This window comes from Anser brachyrhynchus (assembly GCF_964034855.1).
Source record: "Anser brachyrhynchus genome assembly, chromosome: 5".
Taxonomy (NCBI): Eukaryota; Metazoa; Chordata; class Aves; order Anseriformes; family Anatidae; genus Anser; species Anser brachyrhynchus.
Window position 1 is genome coordinate 41,846,202 of NC_137699.1, and position 27,709 is coordinate 41,873,910.

The window sequence follows — 27,709 nt, forward strand, 5'->3', positions numbered from 1 at the left end:
TCCTCCAAGGAACAGAAAAATGCTAACTACTTGTTTATATGCTGGAAGCCCGTGTGTGCAGTGATCTGCATAACAGAACTGCCCAGGCTGTCTCTTTGTGTGTTTTCCAGCTCCTATGTTAATCACTGACCCTGCTGACTCTGGCATTTACCAGTGTCTCACTGCCCTGTGAGCACTGCTTTGCATTTGCAACCAAAGAAGTTAAAAGGATGAAGGATGAGAAGGGGAGGCAGCAGCTGTGGCTGCGAACGCCAGCCGCCCGGGGAGCACGTCCAGGGCTGGCCAGGTTGATAGCGAGAGTGGAACTGGCGGGGGAGATACAAAGATTGCCTGAGTGGGGGAAAAAGCTCGCCAGGGGATGGTTTAGGTCTCTCTTCCCTGCAGTGTGACTTGTCTGTGCGTGTGTAGTACAAGAGATCTCAGGGAGCAATGGGGCCCAGGTTTCGGTCAGCTTGGGTGATGGCTCTTAGCTGGGGCAGGGGAGACTTGCAAGGGGTGAGAGTGGGGCCGGTCCACAGCTTTCAGGGAGCTTGCTCCTCCTGTCAAACTGTGTTCCTGGGAGGTGAGAGAAGCAGTGCTAAGGCTGGATAGGTGGTGAAACTTAAGGCCAATGGCCAACCCACCCAGCTGGGACTGGAAACCCCTGGTGGCTACAGCCAGGGGCTGAGTCTTTGTGAGGATCATTCCCCACTGGCCAGCCCCAGGGTGGTGGCCAGGAGAAGCCACGCAGGAGAGCCAGAGGTGCAGGAGTGTGGGGTTCAGTGGGTGGCAGGAGGCCCTGGGGCTCAGCAGGGGCTTTGGGACAGGGACGGGGTTAGGTGGGGAGAGCTTGGCAAGAGGAAGGGCCCGGAGGAAGCTCCGGGCTTGTGAGGAGGACGTAGGGTGGAGCTGGTTTTGGTGACTTAGCGATGGCGGAGCGACGGACGTGCCCGGCGCGCGTGCTGTTTGCACAGCCCCACGTGACGCCCCGATGAACCCATTGTGTGTGCGGGAGTTAAGGAGGGGGACGCGGGGCTGGAGATCAGGCAGCGGGGCAGAGATAGCGGGCAGGAAGGCCGCTCCGGGGGGCCGGAGAGGGGCTGCGGGGGCACGGGCCTGCGGGTGGCACGAGCGTGGCTGGGAGGCGAGGGCAGGGAGAAGACAGCTGTCGTTTGGGTGCCCCTTGTGCCCAAACGAGAAGGTCTGGGAGCCTTCACCATCCCGGTGGGCCCAGCAGCCGGGCCAGACGCACGCACTGTGCCTGTGCCAGCCCCACCACCACAGCGCTGCCCGCTCGGGACCCGGCACCCACACACCACACAGCCACCTCCGTCCGGCGGGGCGCGGCGGGCCGGGCTGACCCCCCGCTCCCCGGGGCCGCCCTGCCGCGGGGCGGCGGGGGAGCTGCGGCCCTGCGGGGGCCCTGCGGGGGCCCTGCGGCCGTGGGGCCGGGCGCCGCGGGCCCTTTAAGCGCGCTGGCGGCGGGACAATGGCCATTATCACTTTAGCTTTGGAAGTGACCCCCGGCCCGCTCCGCTTTCATCTGGGCCGGGGCGGCGGGGATGGCCCGCTTCCTGCCGGGGGAGGGGAGGGGGAGCGAGGGGAGGGGAGGGGCGGCCCGGATCGGCTCGGCTCGGCCCGGCCCGGCTCGGCCCGGCCCCGCACTGCTCCCGAGGGTCCCCGCGGGGCTGGCACCGGGGCCGCGGCGGCGGCGGCTCCGCGCCGCTTCCTGCCGCCGCCCTTAAAGGTGCGCAGCGACGGGCGGGGCGCGACCCGGCCCGGCCCGACCCGCGGGGCCAGGTGAGTGCGGCCGGGGCCGCCCCGACGGCGGCTGCTGCTTCCCCTCCTGCCCCCGACCCCTCCTTCCCCGGCGGCTGCCCGGGCACCGGCGTCCTCCCCGTGCCCCGGGGCTGCCCCGTCCCTTTGTCCCCCGGGCGACAGCGCGGTCCCCGTGGGCGCGGGGCTCTCCTCCTCCTCCTCCTCATCTTCCTCCCCCGCTCGGGGAGCCCCGGGCGGCCGCGGAGGTGCCCGTGGGTCCGCTCGGGGAGCGGGGCCGTTGTCAGGTGCCGCTTGGGCTCCGGAGGTAAGTTCCCCATCCCCGGGGAGCCGCAGCCAGGTGTCGCTGGGATGCGTTGGCCTGGGTTAGCGCACGTCGGAGGTTGCTTTATTTTCCTTTCTAAAGCAAAGTCGGGTAGAAGTGGGGGTGATGGCTGCCGGGAGCGGGCTTCTCTCGACTGCGGGAGCCCCAGGGGATGGTATTTCTCACCCAGGCAGCCCCTTGAGGTTTTTGTGCTTCTCTTGTGCCGCTGCGGTGGTTCAGCTGGAAAAGCCCTCAGGTGAAAGCCCTTGCTGCCCGCAGCTGGGCTCAGGGGCAAGCTGAGCTGTCCCACCCAGCTGGGGGTCCCAGCAGCCCTGCGAGGTGCTGGTGCTCAGCAGCAGGGGCCGAGGGCTCCCGGATTCCTGCTGCTGGGAGCGTTTTCAGGGCTGGCTCGGGGAACTTGCACTACTGGATGCCACCAGCCCATCAGTTTAGGTGAGAGAACGTGATCTGCAAGTGCTCGCTTATCTGTTACAATGCAAAAGCAGCCGGGTTAGCTAAAACCTCCTTTATCAGCGCTGAAAAGCTCACTTGGTTGCTTCTCGGGGCTGTGGCGGGTTGGGGAGCATTTGTCCGTCACGTTCAGCTGGCTGTGCTGGGGGAGCGGGGGGAAAAAACCCTCACTCTGCAGCAGCTCCTCTGTGTCAGGAGCTGCTGGGCTCGCTCTGCCGATGAGCCCAAGCCCGCAGCTCAGCGGTGGCTGATGTCCTTTGCTTCTGGCTTGCCTGGCCCCCTTCCATGCAACCTCCCGGGAGTTTATCTGCAATGCTGGAGCCGTGGCTTTTGCCTTAGGCTTGCCTGCAAGGTCCTGTTGCTCCAGCTCTGGGCGGCAGGAGCTGGCAGTGACATTGAGGCTGTGGGTTATTCCTTAAGAAAAGGATTAAAATCTGTGCCTCCAGCTCCTTCTGTTCCCCCCTCCAAGCCGTAAGGGGGTGGGGAATGCCCACCAGGCCATAAAGACCAGGCGTGTTCCTGGTGCTCCCTAGCTTGTCCCGGCTCCTCGCCCCCTCCAGGGGAAAAGCTTTTCGCCTCTTCCTCTCCCTGCTCTGCCGGTGGCTGCAGGGGATGTGGCCGTGGAGAATGAGGGCTGGGGCTGCGCTGGGGCTCTCCCTGCCTGGCTGTATGGAGGGGCAGCTCTGCTTCAGCTCCTCGCCATGCGCCGTTCACTGCTGGCTTAGTGAAAATGCTGCTCTGCAGAATAAACTTCCGTGAGCCTCCAGGGCAGCAAAAGTACAGACCTGGCCCAAAGTGACAATCTGTTGTGGGTTAACCCTGGTAGGGGAGGGGTAAAAGTGAGGAAACTTGTGGTTTGAGATAAAAGTCATTTAGTGAGCAAAGGAGAGATGGAAGAAGGAAGAACAAAAGTAACTGATGCGAAGCAATCACTCACCACCTCCCATGGGTATGTTGATACCCAGCCAGTTCTCAGGCAAAAGATGGCTCAAGGTCTCCCTAAACCCCCTCCTCAACCTGTTTATTGCTTATATGGCATGGAATAGCTCTGGTTAATTTGGTCATCTGCCTGGTTGTGCCCCCTCCCAGCCTCTTGTGCATCCCAAGTTTATTCACTGGGTGGGAAGAGTGAGAAACAGAAGGTCTGGATGCTGTGCAAATGCTGTTTAGCACTAGGTGAAACATCAGTGTGTTATCAGCATTGTTTTGGTCACAAATGTAAAATGCAGCCCTGCAGGGGCTGCTGTGAACAAAATTAACTCCATCCCAGCCAGACCCAGCACACAACCCTGTGCTTGCTTGGTTGAAGGGTCTGAGGACAAATCTATGCCTTTCCTTTGCAGCTGTGTGCCTTCTCCTGTGTTGTCGCTGATAGCTGATGCCCTGCAGCTGTAAGTGGAGGCCCTGGCCTTCAACATGTAGGAGGCGATGGAGGGGCTCAGCTCAGGCAGGGGAGCTGATCTGGCGACCTGATTAAAGGCAAGGGGGCAGTGGCAGCAGCGCGGGGCTCCCCGTGGTGAAGCAGCCTGGATGCAGCGGTGTGATATGTGGCACCTTGTCCCGTTTGCTGTTTGGTCACGGCCAGGGGGTTGTAGGTACTGCAGCAGTGGTAACGTTATCTGCAGCAGGGCACAGGATGGAGAATCAGGAAGGGCCAGGCAGGGCGTCTGCTTTGCTTCGGGACTGCCGCCTCTCTCCGTGGCATCTCCCTGCAGAGCTGTGAGTGCGTAATGGTGCCTCCGAAGTGTTGTGAAAAGGTGGGTCTCCAGCTGGGATAGGAATGAAGGAGATGACAAAGTGATGCCCAGTATGCGAGGGGTGGCACAGAATGAGCAGGGCGCTGCGTGAGGAGAAAACCGACCAGATTGGGCTGCTCTGAGTGAAATGCTGTGCTCTGTGTGCAGACCGCTTTGAGAGGGAAGGACGGGGCTGCTGGGGTGAGGGATCTGAGCTGGCTGCCGATGAAACGGTGCTGAAGGGGGATGTGGTGGTGGAGCTGGATCGCGGGGGTGCTCCTGGAGTGGTTGGGGCAGAGCCGTGTGGGTGTCAGGACCAACGCTGACAAAGGAGGGGATGCGGGTTTGGACCCTTGGATCCTCTGAGTGGGAGCTGGCACACAGGATTGGGATGGGCTGGGGTGCAGAAGAAGGGCTCCATGCAGCCCTCGAGCTACCCGCCCAGTTCTCTCTCCATCTGCACTTTGGGGTTGCCTCCTGCCTAGTAGGGTTTCTGGGGGCTGCACTCTTCGCCCCTTCTCCCCGGCTGGCAGGGCTTCTCTGCTGGGCAGCAAGTGACACCTAGTGTCAGCCCTGGCACCACTAACTGTGGCTCGGCTCGGCTCCGGCTGTTCCTCCTGCCTCAGGTTTTGCGGTGACTGCAGCAGCAGGGAGGGAGCAGCTCCTTGTCCCTTCTGTCGGCCTGAGTGCCCTTCAGGCTGGTCCCCCCGTGCTCCCGCACGGTGTTGCTGTGTCATCTGTGTGTTCCTGCTGAGATGATGAACATTTCACCCCCGAGGCTCTTTATATGTGCTGGCAGTGGGGAGGTAGAATGCGCTGTGGGGGAGCTGGAGGTAGGGGTGAGGCTGGGCACAAAGGTAGGTGTGCAGGGGCTGACGGTGGCCTCGTCTCCCACCCCGATGGATGCGGTTGCTCCTTAGTTTGACCCAGACATCCCTGACATCTCCGGAGGCTGTGTGCCATGCGTGCTGCCCACAGGAGGTCACTGCAGAGCAAGCTGAGCCCATGTCCCTGTCCCAGGTCTGCCTGTGGGGACCCACGCTTCCTACTTTGTCCTTGGGAGTGTGTTTGTGTGTGTGGGGGGGAGAGCAGTGGCCTTTCCTCCACCCTCTTCCCCCTTCCTAACCTTTGGGAAAGAGCTGGAGGTAACAGGCCCCCATCAGCCTGGAGCATGCACTGTCTCGATCTCATGCAACTCCTTTCTTTTTGCTGCCCTTCAGGATGATCCAGCGGCACCAGCTGGTGCAGTCTGTGCTGCAGGAGCTGCAGGAGGCCACCGAATGCTTTGGTCTGGAGGGTCTCACCAGCGCCGCGCTGGAGGCAGAGAGGACCCTGTCATCCTTCTCCCTGCCCGGCTATTGCGGGAGGCAATTTCAAGAGGAGCTGGAAGTTGACCGAGTAGCCAGGAGCCTCTATCCCGAGGATGCCCCAAGTAACATGCTGCCCCTGGTTTGCAAAGGGGAGGGGAACCGCCTCTTCGAGGCAGCCAGCGTGCTGCTCTGGGGCAACCCCAGCCTCAGCCTGGAGCTGCAGGTGCGTACGGTGGTGGAGATGCTGCTGCACAAGCAGTACTACTTGAACGGCATGATTGACTCCAAGGTGATGCTGCAGGCTGCCCGCTACTCCCTCTGCACCGAGGAGACCCCGGAGATGACCAGCCTCCCCATGGCTATCCTGGAGGCTATCTTTGACGCCGATATCAAAGCTACCTGTTTCCCTGGCACCTTTGCCAACATGTGGCATGTCTACGCTCTTGCCTCAGTGCTGCAGTGTAACATCTACTCCATCTACCCCATGAGCAACTTGAAGATCCGGCCATATTTCAACCGCCTCATCCGGCCCAGGAAGTGCGGCCCGCGGACCTCCACGCTCCACATCATGTGGTCGGGGCAGCAGCTTTCCAGGCAGGTCTTCAAAGCGCAGTACTTCGTGGCCGTGGTCGGTCTGGAGGAGCTGGAACCCACGATGCCCTCGCCAGAGCCTCCCGTCCAGCCCATGAAGACCCTCGAGCTGCTGAACAGCGACCCCCAGCTGACGTACTCCAACCTCCGTGACAGGTACAGCATCACCAAGAGCACCTTCTACCGCTGGAAGCGCCAGTCTCACGAGCACCGGCAGAAAGCAGCTGCCAGGTTTGCAGCCAAACACTTCCTTCAGTCCTGCTTCCAAGAGGGCAATGTAGTCCCCCTCCAGCACTTCCGACAGATGTTTCCGGAAATCTCCCGGTCCACGTACTATGCCTGGAAGCACGAGATGCAGAGTGTGGTCAACGGAGATGCCTCTGCTCTGGCTGAGGCCCATGGGTTGCAGGAGCTTCACAGGGATGTCCCAAAAAAGGCTGTGGATGAGCCGGCAAATTCAGAGGCAAGCTTTAGGCCACCGAGCCCTTCCCTAGACCCAGTCCAAGCAGGGATCTTCATGCGAGGAGCCAAATCCTACCTGGAGAAATGCATCTCCATGAACACTCTGGTGCCTTACAGGTGCTTCAAGCGCAGCTTCCCCGGCATCTCCAGGTCCACTTACTACAACTGGCGAAGAAAAGCAATCAAGGAGAACCCCAACTTCAAGCCCCCTCAGTCTCCCTTGGATAACCCCAAACCTCTAGCCATAGGAAAACCACTCCTCCAGCTGAAGGCAAGCAGCTTGCCTGTTAGGAAGAGGCTGAATGGAGACCGGCCAGTGCCCAGGAGTCTCCTGCAGCTCAAGCCCTCTCTCTGCTGGAGGAAGCAGCTGCGAGACGTGGCCCGGAGGCAGGTCCAGCAGTGGCAGCTGCCATTCAGCAAGTTTCGTCTGCGCTACCCAGCGCTCTCCTCCACAACCTACTGGTTTTGGAAGAGCAGCGGCCGGGCGCTCAGGCGGCAGCGCCTGCCCTGGGCCAGCTCCAGGCGGCTGTTGAAGCGGGTTGCTGCCCTGGGGCCGCAGAGGGCCGAGCTGGGTGTCAAGCCCCAGTTCCCCGTGGAGGTAGCGAGCAAGCAGCTGGAGAAACCAATGCCGGCCACCCCGTACAACGCCACCATTTCGGGCTACGCCGTGTCGGAGCGAGCCAACAGCCGGATGTTTGTGATGGATGTGATCGCCACCGCCCAGTTCAAGGCGCAAGCCAAGCTGTTCCTGCAGCAGCGCTTCGAGTCGAAGACCTTCCCCACCTACAAGGAGTTCAGTGCCCGCTTCCCCCTCACGGCCCGCTCCACCTACTACATGTGGAAGCGTGCCCTGCACGACGGGCTGACCCTCGTGGATGCCTGAGGGCTGCTTCGCCACAGCTGCTCTGTGCCCTGCGGCTCTCCGGTGGGGTGTCCAGGCCAGGGCCCAGGCCTAACTTTTTGTTCTGGTTTTGTTTTGTTCCTAGTCTCTGATTTTTTTCTTTTCTGGGGGTTCGATCAGGTATGGGAGTGCCTGCACAGTGCCCACTCCTGGAGATGGGAGGAGTGGGAGGCAGGCTCTGGCTGCCCCGGAGGAGAGGGGCAGAGGGGTTTGGTCCTCAGTTGTGCTCAGGGGATGGGCAGGGGTCACAGGGCATGTCAGGCCTCCAGCGTATGCTGAGGGTGGAGGACTTGAAGGGCTGTCTGCCCTGGGCACGTGTGAAGGAGTGATGGGGATGTGCGGAACTGAGCATGGAGGCGCCCGGCATCCCCTCAGCGAGCCCCGGCCGTGGGTGAGGGCGGCTTGGGGAGTGCTCAGTGGTTTTTTGGGGGGATACGTGTACATCTCTGATCTGTGCTCCTCCCAGTTAAGGAGGTTGAAGGCTTAATCTCAGGCCAGCACTGATGCCACTTTAGCTTTCGAGCTTTTAATAGCTGTCCCTAGCTGCCCTGATCTTCCCTGGAGGAACCAGAGGCTGGTAGAGGATGGGTTTGGTTTGTGTCCCCATTGTAGCCTGTGCTGGGAACACGTTAGGTTCCCTTGCCAAACCAGGAGCTGCTGTCCTTTTTTGTTGTTGTTGTGTTTTTGTTTTTTTTTTTTTTTTAAGGCTCTGGAGAAGCCGTCCCTGACCTTCCTGGTCTTGTAGCAATAGCCTCTTTCACACAGTCCTTCACTCGGAGCTGGCAGCTGCCTTCTCTGTGTCTCTTCCCTGGTGCCTGCAGGAAGGTGTCCGCCTGCGGTGGGGCAGGGACCAAACCCTGTGGGCCCAAAGTCTCTCCCTGAGCCACTCGAGGCAGTGTGGCTGCCTCCTCGCAGCAAACATGGCTGCGCACGCCTGACTTGTAACAATTGAAAGCAATAAAGACTTCTGCTCCCCGTCCTGTGTGGTTCCTCGCTCCTACGTGAAGGATTTCTGGGCAAGGCTTTTCCCTCTCCGTTTGCTTTTCGGAACTGGGTGGTGACCCCTCAGCTAGTGGTGCTAGTGGGACCTTGTCACTATCGATCCACCCCTAGAAAATGCTCTGTGGGGTGAGTGGATGCCAGGTTGCTGTGTGCGGTCCCAGGGGAGGGGATCTGGGGCCGGGGGTGCCTTGGGGAGGGGACATGGGGCCTGCAGTGGGAGCTGGGAGGCGCTGAGCGGTGCTGGGTGCTGCTGCAGGGGGCTCTGAGCGCCTGGGCTCTGTGTGTCAGGAAGTAATTGGAGTAATTAGCTGCCAGTGACTTCTCACCAGTGAACTCCTCCAAGGGAGCAAGCTCATAATTACTCCAGAGCAATTATCCGTGTCTCCAAACTGCCGGAGGCTGGAGATAGCCACTTTCCACGGCGGCAGCGGCTGTGAAGGCAGGCAGGAGACCTCTGGGCTGGGGCTGGGCCCTCCCTCTGCTGAGCTGTGGGAGCAGAAGGTGTGGGTTGTCTGACTGCTGGTGCTAGCCCAGGTCCTCCCAGGGGACCCTGAGCCTGGGGTGGGCTGGGGACAGGGGCAGGGTGCCCATCAGACACGGTGTGGGGCTGCTGATGTGGTGGGTGGCGAGCGCTCGCTATTTACAGGGGCAGTTTGAGGCTGAGCCGTGTCTGTCTGGGGGGAACCCCCGGTGCTCGATTCACACCTGTTGTGATGTGCTTGGATGGCAGGAAATAAATTCGAAGCAGTCCCAGCAGCTCTGCCCTGTGCTGCTGATAAATCTCTCCCTTTGCAGGCACGGAGCGAGATTTAGTTCAGGTGTCACTGAGATCCCTCACAGGCGGGTGCTCACAAGCACTGACCCCAAGCCAAGATGGAAATGAAAACAGTAAAAGGAGATTAAAATGCGGAGGCTGGGGGCTGTAAAGCCTGCACGGAGCAGCTCCCCACCCGCCTGTGATTTAGGGCTCTGCTCATCTGCTAGCACACCTAATTCACATCCATCCAGGTCCATCACGCTGTGCCGGCCGGGTCGGGGTGGTGGGGCTCGTCCCTGGAGGCAGCCATGCACCAGGGCAGGACGTGAACGTGGCAGGGGTGCTCTGGGGACAGGGGCCGTGGTGCCACCCTGCTATGTCCCTCCTGTCCTCAGGTGGGGTGAGAGCAGTGTCCCACCCGGCGGCAGCACGGAGCGAAGGCAGATGCCTGCCGGTGGAGGCAGAACGTCATCCCTGCAATAAAACCAGGTGGTTACGTGGGGGACCGCTCGTTCCTCGGCTGGGCTCGGTGCGGTGCAGGAGCTCTGCTGCACCCACGGTGGGCAGCGGTCTCTGTCCAGAAGCTGTCCTTCCCATGGGACCGACAGTCTGCAGTCGTGCAATTCAGCATGCGGTTGGCATCTGGGCCATTCGGACAAGAAGTTTGCCAGATACGGTCTTTGTGATGGAAGTGATGTCTTGACAAAAGGACCTGGGAGCCCTGGTGGTCCCTGTTACCTTCCTGTAGCAGAGATGATTTTAGGGGCCCACAGTTCACGGGGCACGAGCAGCTCTGAGCCGTGCGAGGACCACCAGGGTGGAGATACATCCACAGCAGGCGGACAGAAAAGCCAGTGTCACCATTCAAACATGAGCAGCAAACACAAATGCAATTAATCATCAAGAATATCTATGCGGGGAAGGGAGGAAAGAAGATGAGGAAAAACAGGGGCCACCTGGATCAGTCCCCTGGAGAAGCCCCTCCGTACGTTTCCCACTGCCCGATCCCATCCCAGCGGCACTGCTCTGCTCGTCAGGGTTGCCCACTTTCTTTATTCGTGCTTGGTATTTCCAAATCCTCCTCATTTTGTCTCATTAGCAAATGTCACCAACGCACCCTTCCTTCCTCTGCCGACTTGTTAATGAGAATATGGGAAAAGATCAGTCCTCATCCTGATCTTCAAGGATTTTACCCTCCAGCCCAACAGAACTTCTTCTAAAATATTAATAACCCATTAATGCCCATCTTAGCTGGCCCTGCCTGACAGCTGTCCACACGGTGCCATACCAGCTGCTTGCCTGACATCCAGATGCTGCGTTCCCTGCCCTTTTCTAGAAAACAAGTGAGCTGACGTGCCTGGTTGGTTTAGCATAATCAACATCTGGAAAACACACGAGCTTTGGAGAAAACACTCAAATATAAACACACTTTGAGAAGGAAAAAAAAAATCCATCTTTCTTGTCCAATGCTGTCAAGGGTTCCCTGTCTGCGCCCAGACTTTGATTTATGACTTCGGGGATGGCATTTTGGCAGAGATTACATTTCTTTGCATGTCAGTTCTCCTTCCCTGCCTTCCTCCACACCCTTGTCCCCAGCCTTCCTTCACTGGGGGACCTTGGGGACCAGGGGACCTGGCTCAGGAGACGCAGTGATGTGCTGATGGTGCTGGGGAGAAGGGGAGGATGATGCCCGGTGCTGAAGCTTGCAGGTGTTTGTTCGCTGACAGAAGGAGGTGGAAAAATCCCGGTGCTTTGGGGTGCTGCAGGACGGTCCCCAACCGTTCCCAAGCATCCCCATGCCTTGGGATCAGGGGGACACAGAGGAGGGAGGCGTGCAGGGTGACACAGCTCATCCCCACGGTGCCCTCCTGCACGTGGGGCTGCCTGAGATGGCGGAGGGAGAGGAGAGGTAATGAGCACTCAGTTTTCCTGCCCGATGCTGCAGCGATGGCCCTTACTTGGCTTCTCTCCCAAAAATCCTTCCCTCAGCCCCCGGAGGGGCGGCACGGCCACCGGCTGTACCTCCCCGCACACCCTGCTGCAGGCTGTTTGTGGGGAGCAGAGGAGAGGGGAGGCTGCCCAAGGGACGCACTGATACATGCTCTTGCTTGCCTTTTTTTTTTTTTCTTTTTTTTCTTTTTACGGGAATAGACAATGTGCCCTGTCTCGGATAATTAGCTATTTCCTCACTGGATTGTTGTGAAGGGAAAACACTGGTGAGGAGCACTACACATTAAGCGAGGAGGACGGACCCTGCTCGTTGGTCCCTGTAGCTCTTTTCTTGCCAGCCCCAGAGGGGTCTTGGTGGGGCAGTGGAGGTGGTTTTGCCCTGACAGCGCTGGCTCGGGGAGCAGGTGTCTGTGTACATCCCTGTAGGGCATCACTGTTTAACCAAGCCCCCATCCCCAGCTCAGGGAACCCCAAATCCTCTCTTGCCAGCCCCCAGGAAATCCGGGGGACCCATCACCACCCATCACTGCCCTGGGGTGCGCACCTCTGGTTGCCCAGCCCAGTCTTCTATTTTCTGGGTTAGAAATGTTGCCAGGCCACAATTTGTCCTCCTTTGCCCAAAATTTCTGAGCTCCCACTGTGGGGCCGGGACACCTATGGAGCTCCGCTGTGGGGCTGCAGGTCCCGGGGGGGGTCCCTTCTACCTGGGAGAATGGGAGGGAGGGGGTGAGGAGTCACATCTCCACAGCCCGGCTGGGTTTATTTTTTTTCTTTTCTTTTCTTTTCTTTTTTTTTTTTTTTTTTTTAATTTTCTTAGCTCAGTCACATTTCTGGAGCTTGCATCTCCCCCAGCTGCCGTGGCTCCCAGGCGTTTTGCTTCCTTCCCTTCTGCTCCGGCAGCTGCAGCAGACGCTGCGAGTCTGCGATAAGTTATTCAGCAGCATTCTCCATGCTGGTCCTTGGATTTCAATTTCCACATGTTTCCCTTCAGGCTGTTTCCAACTAATTTCTCCATTTGCATAATGCCCCCCTTAGGGATGCGCTTGCTCAGTCCCTTCCCTCCCCCCTTTTACAAGACCATCAGAGATTCAGGCTATTAGCGGAAAACTCTTTAATTCTGTTGGTCCTTCGGAATTAGCCCAGTCCTGCCCCGTGTGCCTCCAATTAAAGGAGACAAAGGGGCGTGCAGGGATGAGCGGCTTTTAGGGACGAGCCCTGGCAAGGTTTGGGGACGCTGCCATGGGGATGAGAAGTGGGACCATGGGGGTAGGGGGAGGCCGGTCCCCGTGCCCATCGCATGCATCCAGCTCCTGGGGTGGGGCTGTCCGTCACCTCTCCCAGGCGCCCCATCACTTCTTTCCACCATCAGAAGCACGACCTGGCTAGTCACTCCTAACGTTCACATTTTCCTGCCCCTCTTTGAGCTCATTTTTTTTCCAGCCTTTCCTCTAGGCAGCCTGAACAAAAACGCTTCATCCTCTACCTAATTCTCCTCCGTCCCCACATGGCTAAAAGCCCCAATACCACCCTGCTCCCCGCGAGGGCTGCCGGCTGTGGTCTACGTTGCAGTACGTCTCCCCCCGAGCTGCCCAGACACCAGCTGGATGATAACCTCCGCAGGGAGCTGCAGAAACACCTCCAGCTCCCAGCCATCGCAGCACTCCCGCGGCAGCCTGCAGAGCTCACCTCTTCCCGCCCCAGCGCCGCGTTATTACAAACAGCATCCTTTTTGCCTGCTCCTTTATTAGCTCTTCCACATTATAAAAGATAATGGGAACTTTCAGAACTGCTTCTGAACAGGTCTCTGATGTGCTTCTCTCCTTTATGGCTCGAGTACAACAGAAATCGCAGACATTAACATGCTTCTTCAGGGTGAAATGTACAATTGAATGACACGCAGCCGGAGGGGCACGCTGCGCCTCTTGCAGAGCCATCAGCAGAGAGGGGCAAGGAGGATACTGGGGAGGGGGAGCCCTTTGGGGCAGTCATTGCTTTCATATCCACCCCAAAGCACTTGGTGTGCTGCTGACAACACACGAATTGGCACAAGTAAGTTGTAGACGTGGATGGGCAGTTTGTCCTTGCCTTTGGATGACGGAGATGCCCCCATCTCTTGTGCTGCCTCCAAGACTTCCCCCCCTCAGGACCCTGTGCCCTCATTCCCAGCACCCCACGCCGAGCTCTGCACACTGTGCTGGCCTTTCCTCTCCATCCCCTTGGTGCTCAAGCCCCCGACCTAGTGCCGAGAGCTGAGATCTTTTCCCCTGGTTCCTCTCCCCCATCACTTCTTGGGCAGAAATTCCCACTGCAAGTCTCCCCAGGGCCGAGCACCGTGGGATGCCAGCCTTCCTGGGGCTCCGACTTGCAATTATTGTGAGAGTCGTTATAAATGCTGGAAAGCCTTGCTGCCTCTGCCAGACACCTTTGACGATCAGTGTCTGCAGCTTGCATTGCTCCTTGTTTTTTTGTCTGGGATGGGCTGGTGACCATGGATCCGTCCCGAGGGGGATGCGGAAAGCACCTCAGGACCTTTTGGTTGTGTCCATGCTGTGTCCTCCTCCTTCACTGCAGCTGAAGGGTCAGGTGCCACCCATGGCACCAAAATGAGAGCGTTGTCCCCATCATGGGAGTCCTGACACCACATCTGGGCCCCGGATGCCCAGAAGAAAGAGCGGTCATTGCCCGGTGGACGCAGGGATGCCACGGCCCTGCAGCAGGGATGGTGGCACCAGGCTGGCAGCAGCACGTGGCATCGCTCTTGCACGTCTTCCACCGTGCTCCTCCTGGTCCTAGCAGGCCACCCGCTGCTCAGTTCCCTGCTGTTGGATGTTGTCACCCCACAGCACCAGGCAGAATGGGTGTCACAGACTCACAGGATGGCTGAGGCTGGCTGGGACCTCGGGAGGCCATCTGGTCCAACCCCCTGCCCAACCAGTGCCACCTAGAGCAGGTTGCCCAGGACCATATCCAGGTGGCTTTTGAATATCTCCAAGGATCCGCTGTTAGTCTGAAAAGGGAAAGAGCCTGCACAGGGCATCCAAGCCTGGGTCCTGCCGTGCGAGTAGCCCTTGCAAGCGCTGGCACCCTGTGCTCCGCAGGAAAGCTCGATCCCAGGAGGGCTGGCGGCTGGGGACGGCGCTGGTGTGCAGGCGGCAGCTACACGTGGCCCCCTTTGGAGAGGTAAGCGATGAGTGCCACCACCACCCCGACGTACACGCCTGTGCCGATGGTTATGGAGAGCGCCGCGAGGAAGAGAGCTCGGCGGGAAGCTGAGCTGGCCAGGTGGAAATCTCCTTTGGAGACAGCCTTGCTGGTCTGGAAGAAGAAGAAGCACACACAGCTGTACCTTCTCATCTCCCTGCGATACGGGTTCAGGCAGCGCGTGCAGGGGGATGGATGTGCACAGGGACGAGCTGGAAGGTGCCCCATTCAACTGTGGCAGCTACGTGTGGGGTGTACAGGCATCCAAATGGCCTCTCTCACCTAAAACACGGGCAAACCCAGAGGGCTAGATCTCCTACCCAAAGCGAGGAGTCTCAGGTAAGTGGCCTGATGTCCCCTCTGCAGGTGTCCTCTCTGTATGGACCTGAGAAGGGCCCCAGGCTAAGCCCTGCATTTTTTGATACCTAAATTTATCATGGAAGTGGCTCCTTATGTGGTTACATCGCCGCGCTTTGCAAACAGATTTTGGTGCTTTGAGTGGGCTAAGCGGGAAGTCTGCCGACGCTCTGCATTTTTTGCTGATCAGTCTGTGTTTAAAAAGATCTTGGGAAGAATACTGTGACTATCCTGGAGCTGTGGCTTCTGTGCTTGTTCAGTGCACAGATGAATCAGCTGCCCAGCCCCAGCCACTTTATCCTAGGAAGGCTGGGAGAGCACCAAAATGAAGGAACAGGAAGCCATTTGATGATATTTAATGGATTTTGTCAGTTTTGAGTCTTCAGTTGAAACCTATTGACACAGAAGGGCCAATGGAGTCAGTGACGGAGGCAAACATGGGTGTTAGCTCTCCGGGCTGGAGACTTCCAGCTTCCCTGAGTGCACGGGGTGCATCCAGAGCTACTCAGCATCGCTTGCTACTGGGGCTCAAGCTGCCCTGTGGCGATCAGGGCACACGCTGCACACAGACACAGCCTGAAGAGATGCTCCTTGCCACCAGAGTGAACCTAAGTGGTAATTATAGCAAAGGGAGCTACGTGTGAATTGCACAAAGCACATCATCACAGGGCAAATGCACCGTGCTACCCTGCACCACATGCAAAATGTGAAATCAGCCACTTCTCAGGTCCCAGTCAGTTGGAGCTTCCCCTTTCTCTCACCGGCTCTGTGCCAGGTGCTCCTGTTATATACTTTTCCATTTCTGTTTCTGTCTTCTTGATTTAACTTCTTAACACCTGTCCCCCTTCTATTCTTGGTACGACAGCATCTGTGCAAACACGGAGCGAATCTCCTGGCTCGACACGAATTATTCTGGGCTGACAGTAATGTGACTGCGAGCAGGCTCTGGGCAAAGCCCTGCAGAAAGCAGCAACTCCTCCACACTGCTGCAGCCCGAGGGCCACCATGCTCTCCAGCTTCTGCTGCTTTCCCAAAGGTGCCCTCGGCAGCATTACTCCCCAGGGAAGGCAATGAGGATTGGACACCCTGTGTAGACCCCGAACCCAGGATCTTCTGGGAATCCTGGAGGAGTTTTAATTGGATGAGATCCTGCTTTCCAGCTGCACAGTCTGGTGTTGGCTCACAGGGTTCAAAAAACAAGGAACAGAGAGAAGGGCATGGCGGAGCTGTAGGGTGATGGGGAGACCAGAGTCCCCATTGTGCCTGGTCTCCAGGTCATGGGCTACCTCAGTGCAGATGAAATTGTGGTGCAGGACCTCACACTACTAGAGAATGGGAGGGTAGATGGAAAATGCTGTTATCTTCACTTTTCTGGCGGGTGAGAACCTGAGCAAGAAACCAACAGAAGCCCCCCTTCCCCAAACAGCACCTGAAGGCCCAAAGGAAAACCCTGCCCCCAGTACCCCACACAGGAGCCGGAGGGCTTGCAGCCCCACAGCAGTTGTGGAGCCATCCAGGAGCAGGAGATCCCTCTGCCCCAGCCCTCGGGAGCCTGGGCACAACACAGAGAGGAGCAGAAAGGTGCCCAGAGCCCTACAGGACCCTGGCTCCAGGGCTGAGCACATGCAGGAAAGCAGAGGGGTCCGGGGCATCTCTTACCCCTTGGGAGAAGTAGAAGGCAGCAATCCCCAGGGGCCAGAAGCAGCACAGCATGGAGAACAGGGCCAAGCCCAGGTGGTCCCGCGGAGGAAGCATTAGGAAATGGTCCTCGCTTTCGCTGTCACTGGAGGAGTCGCTCTGCAAAAGGGGATGAAGTCAGGGCTGGTAGGAAGGTTGGTAGGAAGCTCCACCAGCACGTCCATGAGCTGCCCCATGGCCAAGCTGGCCCCGCCATCCACTCCTAACGACCCTGCGTGAATCAGAGCCCTGCCAGAGCAGCATGCAGGGATGGAGGAAGTGACTGACAGCACCCCAAGCCCCCCAGCAGTTTGCTCCCCGACCTGGCAGGGCAAGGGAGCAGGGACCGCATGCGCCCATCTCCTCGTGCCACCAGGCTCCTCGCCACGCTGCCGCCCCGAGGCTGCCTCTCAGGCCTTTCCCCCACCTCCTGCTCCATCCTGATCCCACCACATATTCTCACGTTTCCTACCTGCAGGTTCAAGGGGTGAGTTTCAGAAATATCTCAGCGTCTCAGCCTGGTTTGATGAGAAAACCCACAGCTCAGCACATTCAGGAGCGGAGCCGCTCCTCGGCTCCCTGCCAGAGCAAACGCTGAGCTCGCTTGCTGGGGGTCTGGGATTTCCCTGGGAGATATTCTTACACTGAAGTATCTTGAGCTCTGGTGGAACCGGCTGTTTGTCAGCTTAAACAAACTTAAACAAAGTGCCTTATCCCCATTAGGGACCGGTAGATCGATATCCCGCTAAACTAATTTAGAAATTGAGGGAAAGCGGCTGAAGCGGAGCGGCGATGTGTCCTGTCCTCTTAGCAATCCCATTTCTCAGATCGGCTGCCGTGAGCCCGCCTGCATTCGGCCATGGCTTTGCCAGCAGCCTGCCCTCCGAGCGACACGCGTCTGCGGGAGAGGCACGGAGCCGTGGCAGAGCCGTGCTACGGGCTGGGCAGGCCACACCGCCGGCATCGGCCCCCCAGGCACCCGCTCCACTAGGCCTCAGGGACATGCTGCCACCCTTCCGGGTCCTGGGCGCTATGCAGGACAGGGCGGCTTTGCCAGCTCCTGTTCTTTCAATGCAAGGTTCATCCTGCCTCGATACATTAAGCTTTCTTGTGCTGGCATCAGGCATGTGAGTTTTGCTGCTGTGCAACATGGCTGCTAGTTCGTATTAACTCCAGCACCACAGCAGCCACAGGTCGCCCCTTCGACACCACCCCTTGTTGAAGGGTCCCTGTCATCCTAAGGGTGCTGCAGAGACAGCCCCACCTCCCCGCGGCGGCCTCCTCCTGAGGTCTGCTGTGAGGAAAAGGGAGTGGAAATTATAAGGAGAAGGAAGAAATCCTGGGTGCACAGAGAGGGAGGGGTGAGACAGGAGGTGGTGGGGTCAGGGAGCGAAGCTAAAGGGAAAGAAGGGGAAATGTGTGACCAAGAAGGTGGCCCAGAGTTACCAGAGGAGGTGTTTGGTGCCGTCCCACCGCACAAAGCTCACCTCGTACTCCTGCAGCTCCTCCTCCTCCACCTCGTAGGACACCGTTTGGATGCGGATGTCGCTTTCTACCAGGCGTGACCCTTGCGCATCGTGCCCGTCAGGACCTTCAGACGGAGCCTCTTTGCTTTCCGTGAAAGTGGTCTCACAGCTTTCCGCCTTGCTGTCCTTGGCCTTGAGAGCGGTCTCATCCTTCACGAGGATGAAGTTGGGGCCGTACAAGGCTTCGACAGCCAGCTGCAGGGAACTGGCGTCCAGCAGCTGGTGAGTCCTGGCACCGCCCGTGTTCTGGAAGATGTAGGAGTACAGTTTCCCTTGGCAGCGGTGGCTGGGGTAGTCCTGGCTGTGATGCTGGTGGTAGGAGTAGGTGCCGCGGAGGTGCCCGTGGGCCTTGGCCAGGAGCGGGTCCTGGAGCTCGCGCACGCTCTCCATGCTGCCGGCGGAGGGGGAGAGCGATCCTGCGGGAGCAGAGAGAGTGGGAGGGAAGAGCTGGTACTTCAGCGAGGCACGGCAGCCGAAACGCCTGTCGCCCATGTGGAGCCGATGTCACGGCGAGGCTAGCGGGAACAGAAGGATTTGGCAACGCTAGGGAAAACAAGAGCCCTCCCCCCCTTTTCCCCAGCTTGAATGCTATCTCGGCAAACTGAGCATCTCCTCGTCCCTCCCCAGCACGATAAGGATGCAGCCGTGTGACAAGAAGCTCTGATTCAGGCTGGATTAAGATGAGGATTTGCTGTATCTATAATGCATCTTGAGATGGCCACGCGCAGCCTGACAGGAAAGGACCTTCTGCATCTTTTGTGCTGGTTCCTAATTTGTGCTGCTGCAAAGCGTAACCGCACAGAAGTAGCTAAGAGGCTGACATCCACGTGAGGGGCCCTCCTGAATTCCCAAAGTGGAGGCTGGCATGGGGAGTTACAGCCCTGTGGGCATTACGTGCTCAGCTAACGGCTTTCATGGACACGGGCTGATTTCTAGGGCTGTTTCACAGCTGGGCTAGGGCTGGAGCACGAGGAGGCAGCAGTCAAGGAAAGCCAGGATCCCTCAGCTACAGATGTCAACACCAATTTCTGCCTCAGGAAAATTCCTCTCCCTGTTCCATTCCTCCATTTCAGAGCGCTGAAACACCGTGCTGCTTTCTTTTTTTTTTTTTTCTTTTTGGCATGAAAATTTCTGAGATGAAATGTTTCAACCCAGTTTCTTCTGAGGAGCGTTTGCTATTTTGGCTCTCCAACCCACCTTGGCACAAAGAAAATGCGTAGTGAGCTATCCAAATCCCCCAGGAGAGAGAAACAATTGCTCTGTGCTCCTCGGTACCCAAGCGCTGTGTTTTACAGCTGCTCTCCAGCACATTCCCAGCTCCTGGAGCGTGCCACCCTCTTGCCTCGTAACCCCAAAGGTTGCTTCTCCTCTCCAGAGACCTCTGCAGCTGCTTCCTCTGCAGGATGCTGCGTGGCAGAGGCACGCTGCCACCTGCTACAGGGCTCCCAGTGGTGCACCAGCCTTTCTGACGGGAGGTGCATCACCTTGGCTTCAAACCAACCCTCGGGAAGAAAATAGAAATGAAGGAGTTGGAGTCGAACGCTCCAGGGAGTGAAAAGCCCAATTGCCTCCCAAGCGGTCCTGTTCCCCTTGGCCAAATTCTGCCATAGTGCACAGGTTTTAGTGCTGTAGCCTGTTGTAAATGTCCTCGTTGATGGGTTTTGTTTTGGCAGCGGTTGTCACATTTTGGAAAGCTGTTCAGGAAAATGAAGCCATTCAAAAGCACTCCTGCATCGCTAAAGCACTGCGCATTTTGGCGAGTGCCCTCCACACCTCCCTCCCCCAAATCATTGTCTGCTTTCTTCACCCTCCCACCTTACTAATAAAGCACTCAGTGGCTCCTGTGGCAGATGGCTGCGAAGTATTTTCACAATATTTAAAGGCGATGCTTATTGGTACCACAGATCATTTTATTTCCTGCACAGAGCCAAAGAAGCATGCTCGGAGCACAAAGCCTCCTCCCTGCTTCCAGGTGAGGAAAGCACGAACATCTTCTTTGCTTACCTCAACATGCAGATCAGATTTCCAATAAAATACATTTCTTTTTTAATGAAACGATAAGGGCTGACCAGACCCTGAGCATCACTTCAGTGTAGCAGCCCAACCCAGAGCGGGACACCATGAAGCAGGACACCAAGGTCCAGCAAGAGAAAGCTGACGGTTGTGGTGAGGCATCAACACCTCGTCTCCAGAAGTGTTTCTGGCACTAAACCACGGTGGGGAGGGATGGGAACCTGCTGCGATCCGAGCCCAAATGTGCTGGGAAGCAGCCGCAGCCGGGCTGTGGGCAGGCTGCCGGCAAGAGGATGCTGCAGGCGTGGAGGCTGCTGCTTGTCATGCACCAGGTCGTTGGCAGCGATTTCGAGGAGGGAGAGAGGTGTGTGGCAAAGCTGCTGCCTGGGAAGCGCTCAGAACATGGGCTGAGGAAAGAAGGGAAAGGGGCCGTGAGGCATTAGGAATCCAAAAAGTGGCATGGGAGAAGGCAGGGAGTGCTCAGGGTGCGTGCTCTGAAGCACAGGTGTAGATGGGGGTGGTGAAAGGGGCACAGCAGAGCCACCAGCAGCAAATCTCAGGGAAAAAAAAGCCATGAAAAATCATAGACCAGGGTGGGAAGAGCCCACTACAGAGCTGGGCTACTGCTGGAGGTGACTGCTCACACGGGGCATCCTGAAGGATGCTGAAGGGGCCAGCTGATGGGAGATGGGCTGACTGACTCAGGTCACATCTAGGAGTCCGTGGTTCTTGTACCCTCTGGGGTTAGAAAAGATTGACCTGCACTAAACTCTCTTTTCCTTGTTGCCTTCCTGTCTGGGAGTTTGGGGTGCTGCTGTGAAGAGGAGGCAAGAGGCTGTTGGGAGGTTTTGGGGAAGACAAGTGCACGACCTGGATGAGGTGGGGCTGCCACCTCCAGCAGGGGGCTGCAGGAGGGGTCCTTGTGGCCACATGGGGAGCCGTGGCCAGCAGCTCCTCTCCCTGGGGGAAGCATGGGGCGATAACGGGGCTGCCGGGACCAGGAGGAAATGAAGGATGAAGACCTCACTGCCATTCTCACACAGATGCAATGAGACCACGGAGTGCAGCTGTAGCACCCAGTCCTGGCATTGGGCTGACCGCAACAGCACGTGTCTGCAGGGCAGGACTGTGCTGTGCCCTGGGCCATAAAAACATCAGAGATAATACTTGGGGGGAATAGCAGGGAGAGTGAAGAACAACCCTGCCTGCGCACGTGCAGGGATGGAAAGAACCAATGCAGCCCTGCGGTCCTCCCCAAACCCCATTCGTTTTATCTGGATCCCACAGAGAATTCAGCCACACTGGGACTGAATAAAATAAGCCTGGTAATAACCAGGCTTGGGGGAAGAGGAACGGAGCAGGCAGATGAAAGCAAGGAAGCCGAAAAAGCCCAGAGTGGTGAGGAACAGACATTCTCCAGCCTCATGTCAAGCGTGACAGGACAGCACGCATAGCCGTTCGCCCCATGGTACTGGCAGCAGGCAGCAGCAGCAGCGAGATATCTTTGGGGCAGGGGAAGATGCCCAAACACAAGCGTGCACACACCTCCTGGGCCGTGGGGACACCCCCGGGGGGCAGAACCCCCGTGCCTCAGCCGACTGACTGTCACTGGGGGCAGGCTGAGCCCTGCAGAGGACAGGAGCAAATGCTGGCTCCCTGCAAACTGCTTCCCCAGGCTCCCCTGGGCAGCTGCAGCATTCTCCAGCCCAGTGCTGGATGCAGAGAGCCAAAATAAGGCCTGACAATAACAAGGTACCAAATCCAGCTCTGCACATCGTGCAGCCCGGCTCCGCACCCCAGCCCCGTGGCTGGCACGGGTTGGCGGCGCAGCCCTCGCTGGGACCCTCGGCACAGATGCTGGCCGTGATAAGCCCAGTTAATGACGAATTAAGTAGCTGTTCCAGGAATCAATCATCGTCTAATTGCCCTGTCAAGCAAACACCCTGCCTGGCTTTCTGGGCTCATTAGAAGGTTGTGATTTCTTTGCACGTCCCCAGGCTCCCGAGCGAGAAGGTCAGCCCTGCCTGGCCGGAGGCTTTCCCTTGGGACCAGCACCCCGCAGGCTGGTGTGCTCAGGGAGTGATGCCCGCTGTGCTGCCGTGTCCCTGACGGGTCTGAGGGCAGGGGACAGCACGAACTGCTGGGAAGCAGCATCACGGACAGGTGCGGCTGCCATAGCCCCAGGACAGCAGTGGACCCACTCCTGATGGAGCAGGATCGTGGAGGAGATGCGGCCAGCACCCTTCCCGTCACAGCTGTGAGCCCGCAGGGTCACGTGCGGCTCGAGGGGGGAAGAAAACCCTTTTATCAGGCCAGCAGGCATCACTGCGGAAAGCAGCCGTGCTCCGGCTGGTGGAGGAGGAATGAGGAATGAGGACACGTGGTGGCAGCTGTGGCACCCAGAGGAGCAAAGGGGCACGGTGGGGGCAGCGGAGGGGGAGAAGCGACACGGAGCCAACAGGCGCGGGTTAGAGGGAGGACAGCTGAGCGTGTTCGTGATGGGAAGCAGCAGGTTCACAACTTCAATGCAGCCGGTTTGATGGAGCTGGAAAGGGGTGAGCACAACAGCACTCGTCTGATCTCCTAACGGGTACAGAGCCAGGGCCTCGGCAGCAGGCTCCCGGCTCCAGCAGAGACTAAATTGCTCCGAGAACTGGGACGCGGCGGGCTGCTTCTCAAGCTTCGCGAGTCAAATCGGGCAATTTCCAGGTGGAAACCGAGCCTTTACTCTCCCTGGGTAAAACGTTTCCCTGCAGCGGCGTTTCCACCCAGCTGCGCTCAGAGCTCCTGCGCTGCTCCTAACGGGGAGCAACAGCACACCCAGCCCCCGGGGCGCTTCGGGAGCAGCCGCCCCAGCCCCTGAACCACTGGAAATTAACCCTGGCCGTGAGCTCCGAGCGAGGGCAGGGGGGGCTGCCCCCCGCCCCGGCCGTCCTGCCCCCCGGGGGGCCACTGCCACCGCGTCCCCTCGGGCCCGGCGTTTGGAGAGGTGGCCGCTAGATGTCCCAGGTGCTCCACGCAGCGCGGGGGCCGTGGGAAGGCACAGCGTGGGAAGGTACCGGGGGGAGCCCCAAAATGCGTGCCCCGGCTGCGAGGAGGGGGCTCACCGAGCTGGGAGGGATGGAGGAGGGATGGAGGAGAGGGGTGGTGGTGAGACACACGGCTGGGGGGGCGGCTGGGTGTAAAATTAGCACGTCCGGACTCTCTCCGTGTCCTTCTTTTTTTTCAGCTGGAGAGACACCAACAAGCAAACAAAGCTGCTGGCAGGAGTTCCCGCAGCCTGGCTCGGGGTGCGGGATGCGGGAGCGGAGGGGGCGATGCAGGGGCTGCCCCGGTGCTGCAGGCTGTGGGGCGGCCGTGGGGCAGCTGCCTGAGGGGTGACCTGGTCGGCAGCATTGGGCCGGGGATGTGGCCAGGACAGGACTGGGGCTGGGTGAGCCCTGGAGGTGCCGATAGCCACGCTGGGACCATCAGCTCAGCCCTGGGGACTTGTGCCCTTGCGCCCACCCAACCTCCGGCCCCGCAGAGCGCCTGGCAGCCAGCCCTGGTGAGCAGCGGGAGCTCCCGGTGCCAGTCAAAACCGATTGATAGCTCCCACCGGAGGCCTTTGTGCGTTGCCAAACGTTGGTTTGATGACCAGGAGGGATTGCTGGGGGGAAGCGCGGGTCAGCGCGATGACTCCAGCGCGGGGAGGCTGCTGGGGCTGTCGCTCAGCATCGCCAGCCCTTGGAGGCACCAGCCCGCCAGGAGAGCTCGGCCACAGAATTCCAGCCCAGGGGCAAGGGAAAGCAAATTCCCATGCTGCTGCAGCACCCAAATCATCAGCCGGGAGGAACATCAGCTCAGGCTGGGGCAGGCTTCAAGCTCCCCTTGCCCAGCTCAGGACCACCCTCAGGAAATACCGTGGCTGCTGCACCCGAAGCCCTGTGGAGAGACAGGTACTGGCACCCGGCCCTCAGTGCTACAGCCTGCTTGGAAACACCCGTGTGCGTAGGGCTACTGGGAACCAAAATTACTGGGCCTTGTCTCTGGCAAGAGCTCGCAGCCCGGAGGCAGACCCGTTCCTTGCCTGGACCAGGCTCCCTGCGTGGGCTGCCCACACGGACACCAAGCCTGCGCTGCCAGGAGCAGCTCTCGGAGTTCCCCGAAGGCTCGCCTATTGCCAGGGTGTTCTTGCTGCTGCTGGAAGGCACAGAGAAGCTCGTGCCTGCAGACTGTAATTTTACTCATGGCTGGTTTTCCTACGCTAGTGGTCACAGTCTTCGGTTTCCCATCACATTTTCCCCATCACTATTTATACCTAGCATTGAGCTGAACATGGTGGGTATCCCAGACAGCTCCAAGCTCCTCTCCCGACTTCCTCCATGTCACCCTTTGCTCCAGTCCCACCGTCTCCACTTCAAGGCTCTGTTCCTTCGTGTGAGGACCCCCAGGCCATGGCACCCTGAGGTGCTCCCCCGGCCACAGCCTGTCACCCAGCGCGGGAGTGACCTGGCAAACGGCACCCTGCTTTCCTCCAGGAGAGAGACCTGAACCAGCTGAGACCTGGGCCAGTGCAAGACGGGGACACAGCTGGCAGTGGGCACCAGGGTGTGGGGACAGTGAAATGTCCACCTTGCAGCTCAGCTCGCTGATAGCCCAGCACAGCACGCAGCTTCATCCCGGATCTCCCTCCGAGTCCCCCCCTCTGCCAGCCGAGGCTGGCAATGTAAAGCAGTTGTTAGGGACTGCTCATTTGTCTCTGTTTAAAACATATATGCACAAATGATTCATAACCACCCTGAAGGCTGGCGCATGCCATCACCTTCTTTCCCCGCCGTCCTGTTTATTTTATCTGCCTTCATTCTGCTCAGGGCTATTTCCACCGTGCTTACTGTGGCCCCGTTCTCCTGGGGCACCCCTGTGCCCCTGCACACTTCAGATGTTTAATTCATTTGCCAATAATCTGCTCTCCCTTTAAAAACGAACTTACGCTCTGGGCATGGCACTTCTCTAGCTTATTTTTCCAAGCCCTAAGTTTCCAAACATGGCCTGTGCTTATCGTGGGTGCAGCCAGCTGGTCGCCAGCGGAGGAAGAGATCCCTCCGTTCCTGCTCCAAACAAACCCCAAAGGTTAGGCTGTCACCCAGGTGCAGCCCTTTCTGGCAGCTCTTGCTGGCCCTGAGGCCCTCTGGGGCAGCCAGGAGCATCTGCAAGGGCAAAGACACGCTGGACATGACTGCTGGGTTATCTGCCATAGGGCTGGAAAGAGATGATGAAAACCGATGTCACATACTCTTTTTAATGTCTCTGTCAAGTCCTGACCACGGCTTGCTGAGTGCCCCCCTGAGCTTGCCTTTGCCTTTGCTGTATCCGTGCTTTCCCTCTCTTTCTGGCTCGTTGCTCTTCCCCGGGCTGGATTTAGACCAGCCCTTCCTGGCACTGCGCTCAGGCTGCACCCCTAAAACCCCCAGCTGCCGTCTGCATGCTCCCAGCACACCCCTGCTGCACGGGGACCAGCCGCAGCCCCGGCCATCTCACCCTGCCCAGCGTTTTGGGGTCTGTGGGGTCCGTGGGGCGTTCGGGGAGAGCCCAGCCCCAGAGCTCCACCGTGGCTGGGGAGGCTCGACCTGGCCGGGTGGGGGCCGGGTGGAAATTGTCACGCGATCAGTTGGTTCTCCAGAAACAGAGCCTGGGGACAAACCCTGCGCCTGCCTCTGTTTTTCACGAGAGAGATGAAACGTTTCGCTCCGAAAGGAAGCTGTCGGAAGCGAGGAACCTGAAAAACACTGGAGATGAGCGGAGCTTTCCCCTCCAGGCTGACCAAGGCATTTGGACTGCTTTGCTGCCTTTTTCGCTTCGCTAAGAAGCAGCAGCAGTAAGACTATTTGGAGGAAATCTATAATGGACTTTTTTTATTTTTTTTTCCCTGTCTCAGTGCTGTGGCTTGGCTCTTCAGCTGGAAAAGTCAATCATTTGCCCATCACTAATTCTACAGATAGAGAAAAGCTGGCTCAAGATCCGGCCTAAAATAACCCCCTCGAACTTGTACCACGAGCAGTGCCTGCCAGTCTCAGGCCCAGCTTTAGAAAATAGGCAGAAAAGAGCAAAAAATCTGCTGGATTCAGAGAAAATGCTTGCAAGAGAGCTAGAAAACAACTCCGGGCATGGCTGTTAAACGGGAGGGAGGGCAGTGGTCGAGAAGAGGTGAGAGACCTGGGGAAGGGGCACGGTGCTTCAGTGTCTGGAGGGTCTGATGCCAACGGGGTTGGGGGCGGGATGGGCAGAGCTGTGGGCTTCACCTCTTCCTCCTCCACCTCAGAGGGCAAGGAGGGGTTTGGTACCAGGCAAAAGCCGGGATTTGCTGTACAAATTCACCGCGCCGGAGCTGCAGCAAATTACTCATTCTTTAATAACCGTGTTTATTACCTGCCTCTGATGGTGGTTCAGGGAGTTGAAGTGAAGCCGATTCAGCTCCCCGAAGCTTTCGATCTGCCAGCCATTTTCATGACACGAGAAACTTTTGCCGGAGAAATGCAGCCACTACATTTTTGATTGGGTAATTCCTTCTCCTGACAGCCTACAAAGTAACCAGCTATTATCCCCAGGAGACCGGGGCTTTTTTTGCCTCGTGTCGTTGCAGGCAGCCTCAGACCCCGCTCCCCTGGTTAGCCCTGTTATTTACGTAGTGCTGCCTTCCACTCGGGGTCCTCCTGGGGGAAAAAGGTTTCTACCGGTGGCAGACCCTGAGCTGAGGGAGAGGCGATTTGTTTTTCAGAGGCAAAGCAAGCAACCCGGCAAAGTGGCTCGGTGGCGAAGAGCCTAGGTTTCGCGAAACCCGCAGCAGCTTTGGAGAAGGAATTATAAACAGGCGCCGGTCAGACACTGATGAAAGCACTTCCCTTCCCAACTCTCGGCTCCCGGCTCTTCCCCCGGGCACAGGCAGGCACAGGGGCACCGGCAGGAGGTGCGGCTCCGGCGGGGCACGGTGCGGGCGCGGCTCCCCGCTGCCCACGGCTGCGGGAGCGAGCCCCGTCCCTTCCCCTGCCGCTGCCCGGGGGGAGCCGGGGGGAGTCGGGGGGGTTCTCGGGGGGCTCCAGCGGCCGGGCAGGAGGGCAGGCAGCCCCCAGCTTCGGCGGGCGACCGAGTTGCCCGGCCGGGAGACCCGCAGGCTGCCTCCCGTTCAGGCAGCAGCGCGCGGTGCCATTGCAGCTCCCGTGCCGTAGCTGGCCTGCAAAACTTTTCCCGAAATCCTTCCATTTCGCCCCCCCACCCGCCCCCCGGCCCCATTAGCAGCTGCTCCCTCCCCGGCTGCCCGCTACCCGCTTTCTCCATCTCGCAGCCCCCCGGCTCGGCCCGACAGCCCCCCCCCCACCCCCGTTTCCTATTTATTCCCCCCGGGACCCCCGTCCCCCCTCCATCCCCATCCTTCCCCCCCCCAGGACCGGCAGCTCCCCCTGCCCGGAGCTCGGTCCCTTACCTGCGGGGCTCAGCCGCGAAGTTGGAGCGGCGGCGGCGGGGCGGCGGCGGGCATGGCCGCGGCGGGGGGGCCGCGCTGCGGCGGGGCGAGGGCTGCGGGGAGCGGCGCGGGGGGGGCCCGGGCAGGGCCGGCGGGCACGGAGCCGGCCGGGAGGCGGCGGAGCCCTCCGCTGGCGGCAGCGGCAGCGCGCCCCGGTGCGCCGGTTCCCGGTTCCCTTTTCCAGGAGCCTCCTCCCGG

General features: G+C 59.0%; 2 protein-coding genes across 7 annotated transcripts; one reads left to right on the forward strand and one right to left on the reverse strand.

The window, feature by feature from the left end:
• The first annotated feature begins 1,634 nt into the window (after window positions 1-1,634).
• Window positions 1,635-8,484, forward strand: VRTN (vertebrae development associated). Of its 3 annotated transcripts, none has more exons than XM_080595519.1 (2): window positions 1,635-1,779; window positions 5,487-8,484. In XM_080595519.1, exon 2 carries the CDS (start codon window positions 5,488-5,490, stop codon window positions 7,510-7,512), a length of 2,025 nt encoding a protein of 674 aa, XP_080451645.1. In that variant the 5' UTR covers window positions 1,635-1,779; window position 5,487; the 3' UTR covers window positions 7,513-8,484. The 3 variants fall into 3 exon arrangements, with proteins under 3 accessions (XP_080451645.1, XP_080451647.1, XP_080451646.1); XM_080595521.1 differs by lacking the exon at window positions 1,635-1,779 and adding an exon at window positions 1,796-2,062; XM_080595520.1 differs by lacking the exon at window positions 1,635-1,779 and adding an exon at window positions 2,122-2,512.
• A 4,365-nt stretch (window positions 8,485-12,849) lies between these two features.
• On the reverse strand, window positions 12,850-27,667 carry SYNDIG1L (synapse differentiation inducing 1 like). Of its 4 annotated transcripts, none has more exons than XM_080595524.1 (4): window positions 27,473-27,667; window positions 17,962-18,515; window positions 16,457-16,594; window positions 12,850-14,554 (listed from the first exon to the last, which is right to left on the reverse strand). In XM_080595524.1, exons 2-4 carry the CDS (start codon window positions 18,490-18,492, stop codon window positions 14,396-14,398), a joined length of 828 nt encoding a protein of 275 aa, XP_080451650.1. In that variant the 5' UTR covers window positions 18,493-18,515; window positions 27,473-27,667; the 3' UTR covers window positions 12,850-14,395. The 4 variants fall into 4 exon arrangements, with proteins under 4 accessions (XP_080451650.1, XP_080451652.1, XP_080451651.1 ...); XM_080595526.1 differs by having other exon boundaries at window positions 17,962-18,416; window positions 27,473-27,666; XM_080595525.1 differs by lacking the exon at window positions 27,473-27,667 and adding an exon at window positions 26,422-27,279.
• Between the last annotated feature and the right edge of the window lie 42 nt (window positions 27,668-27,709).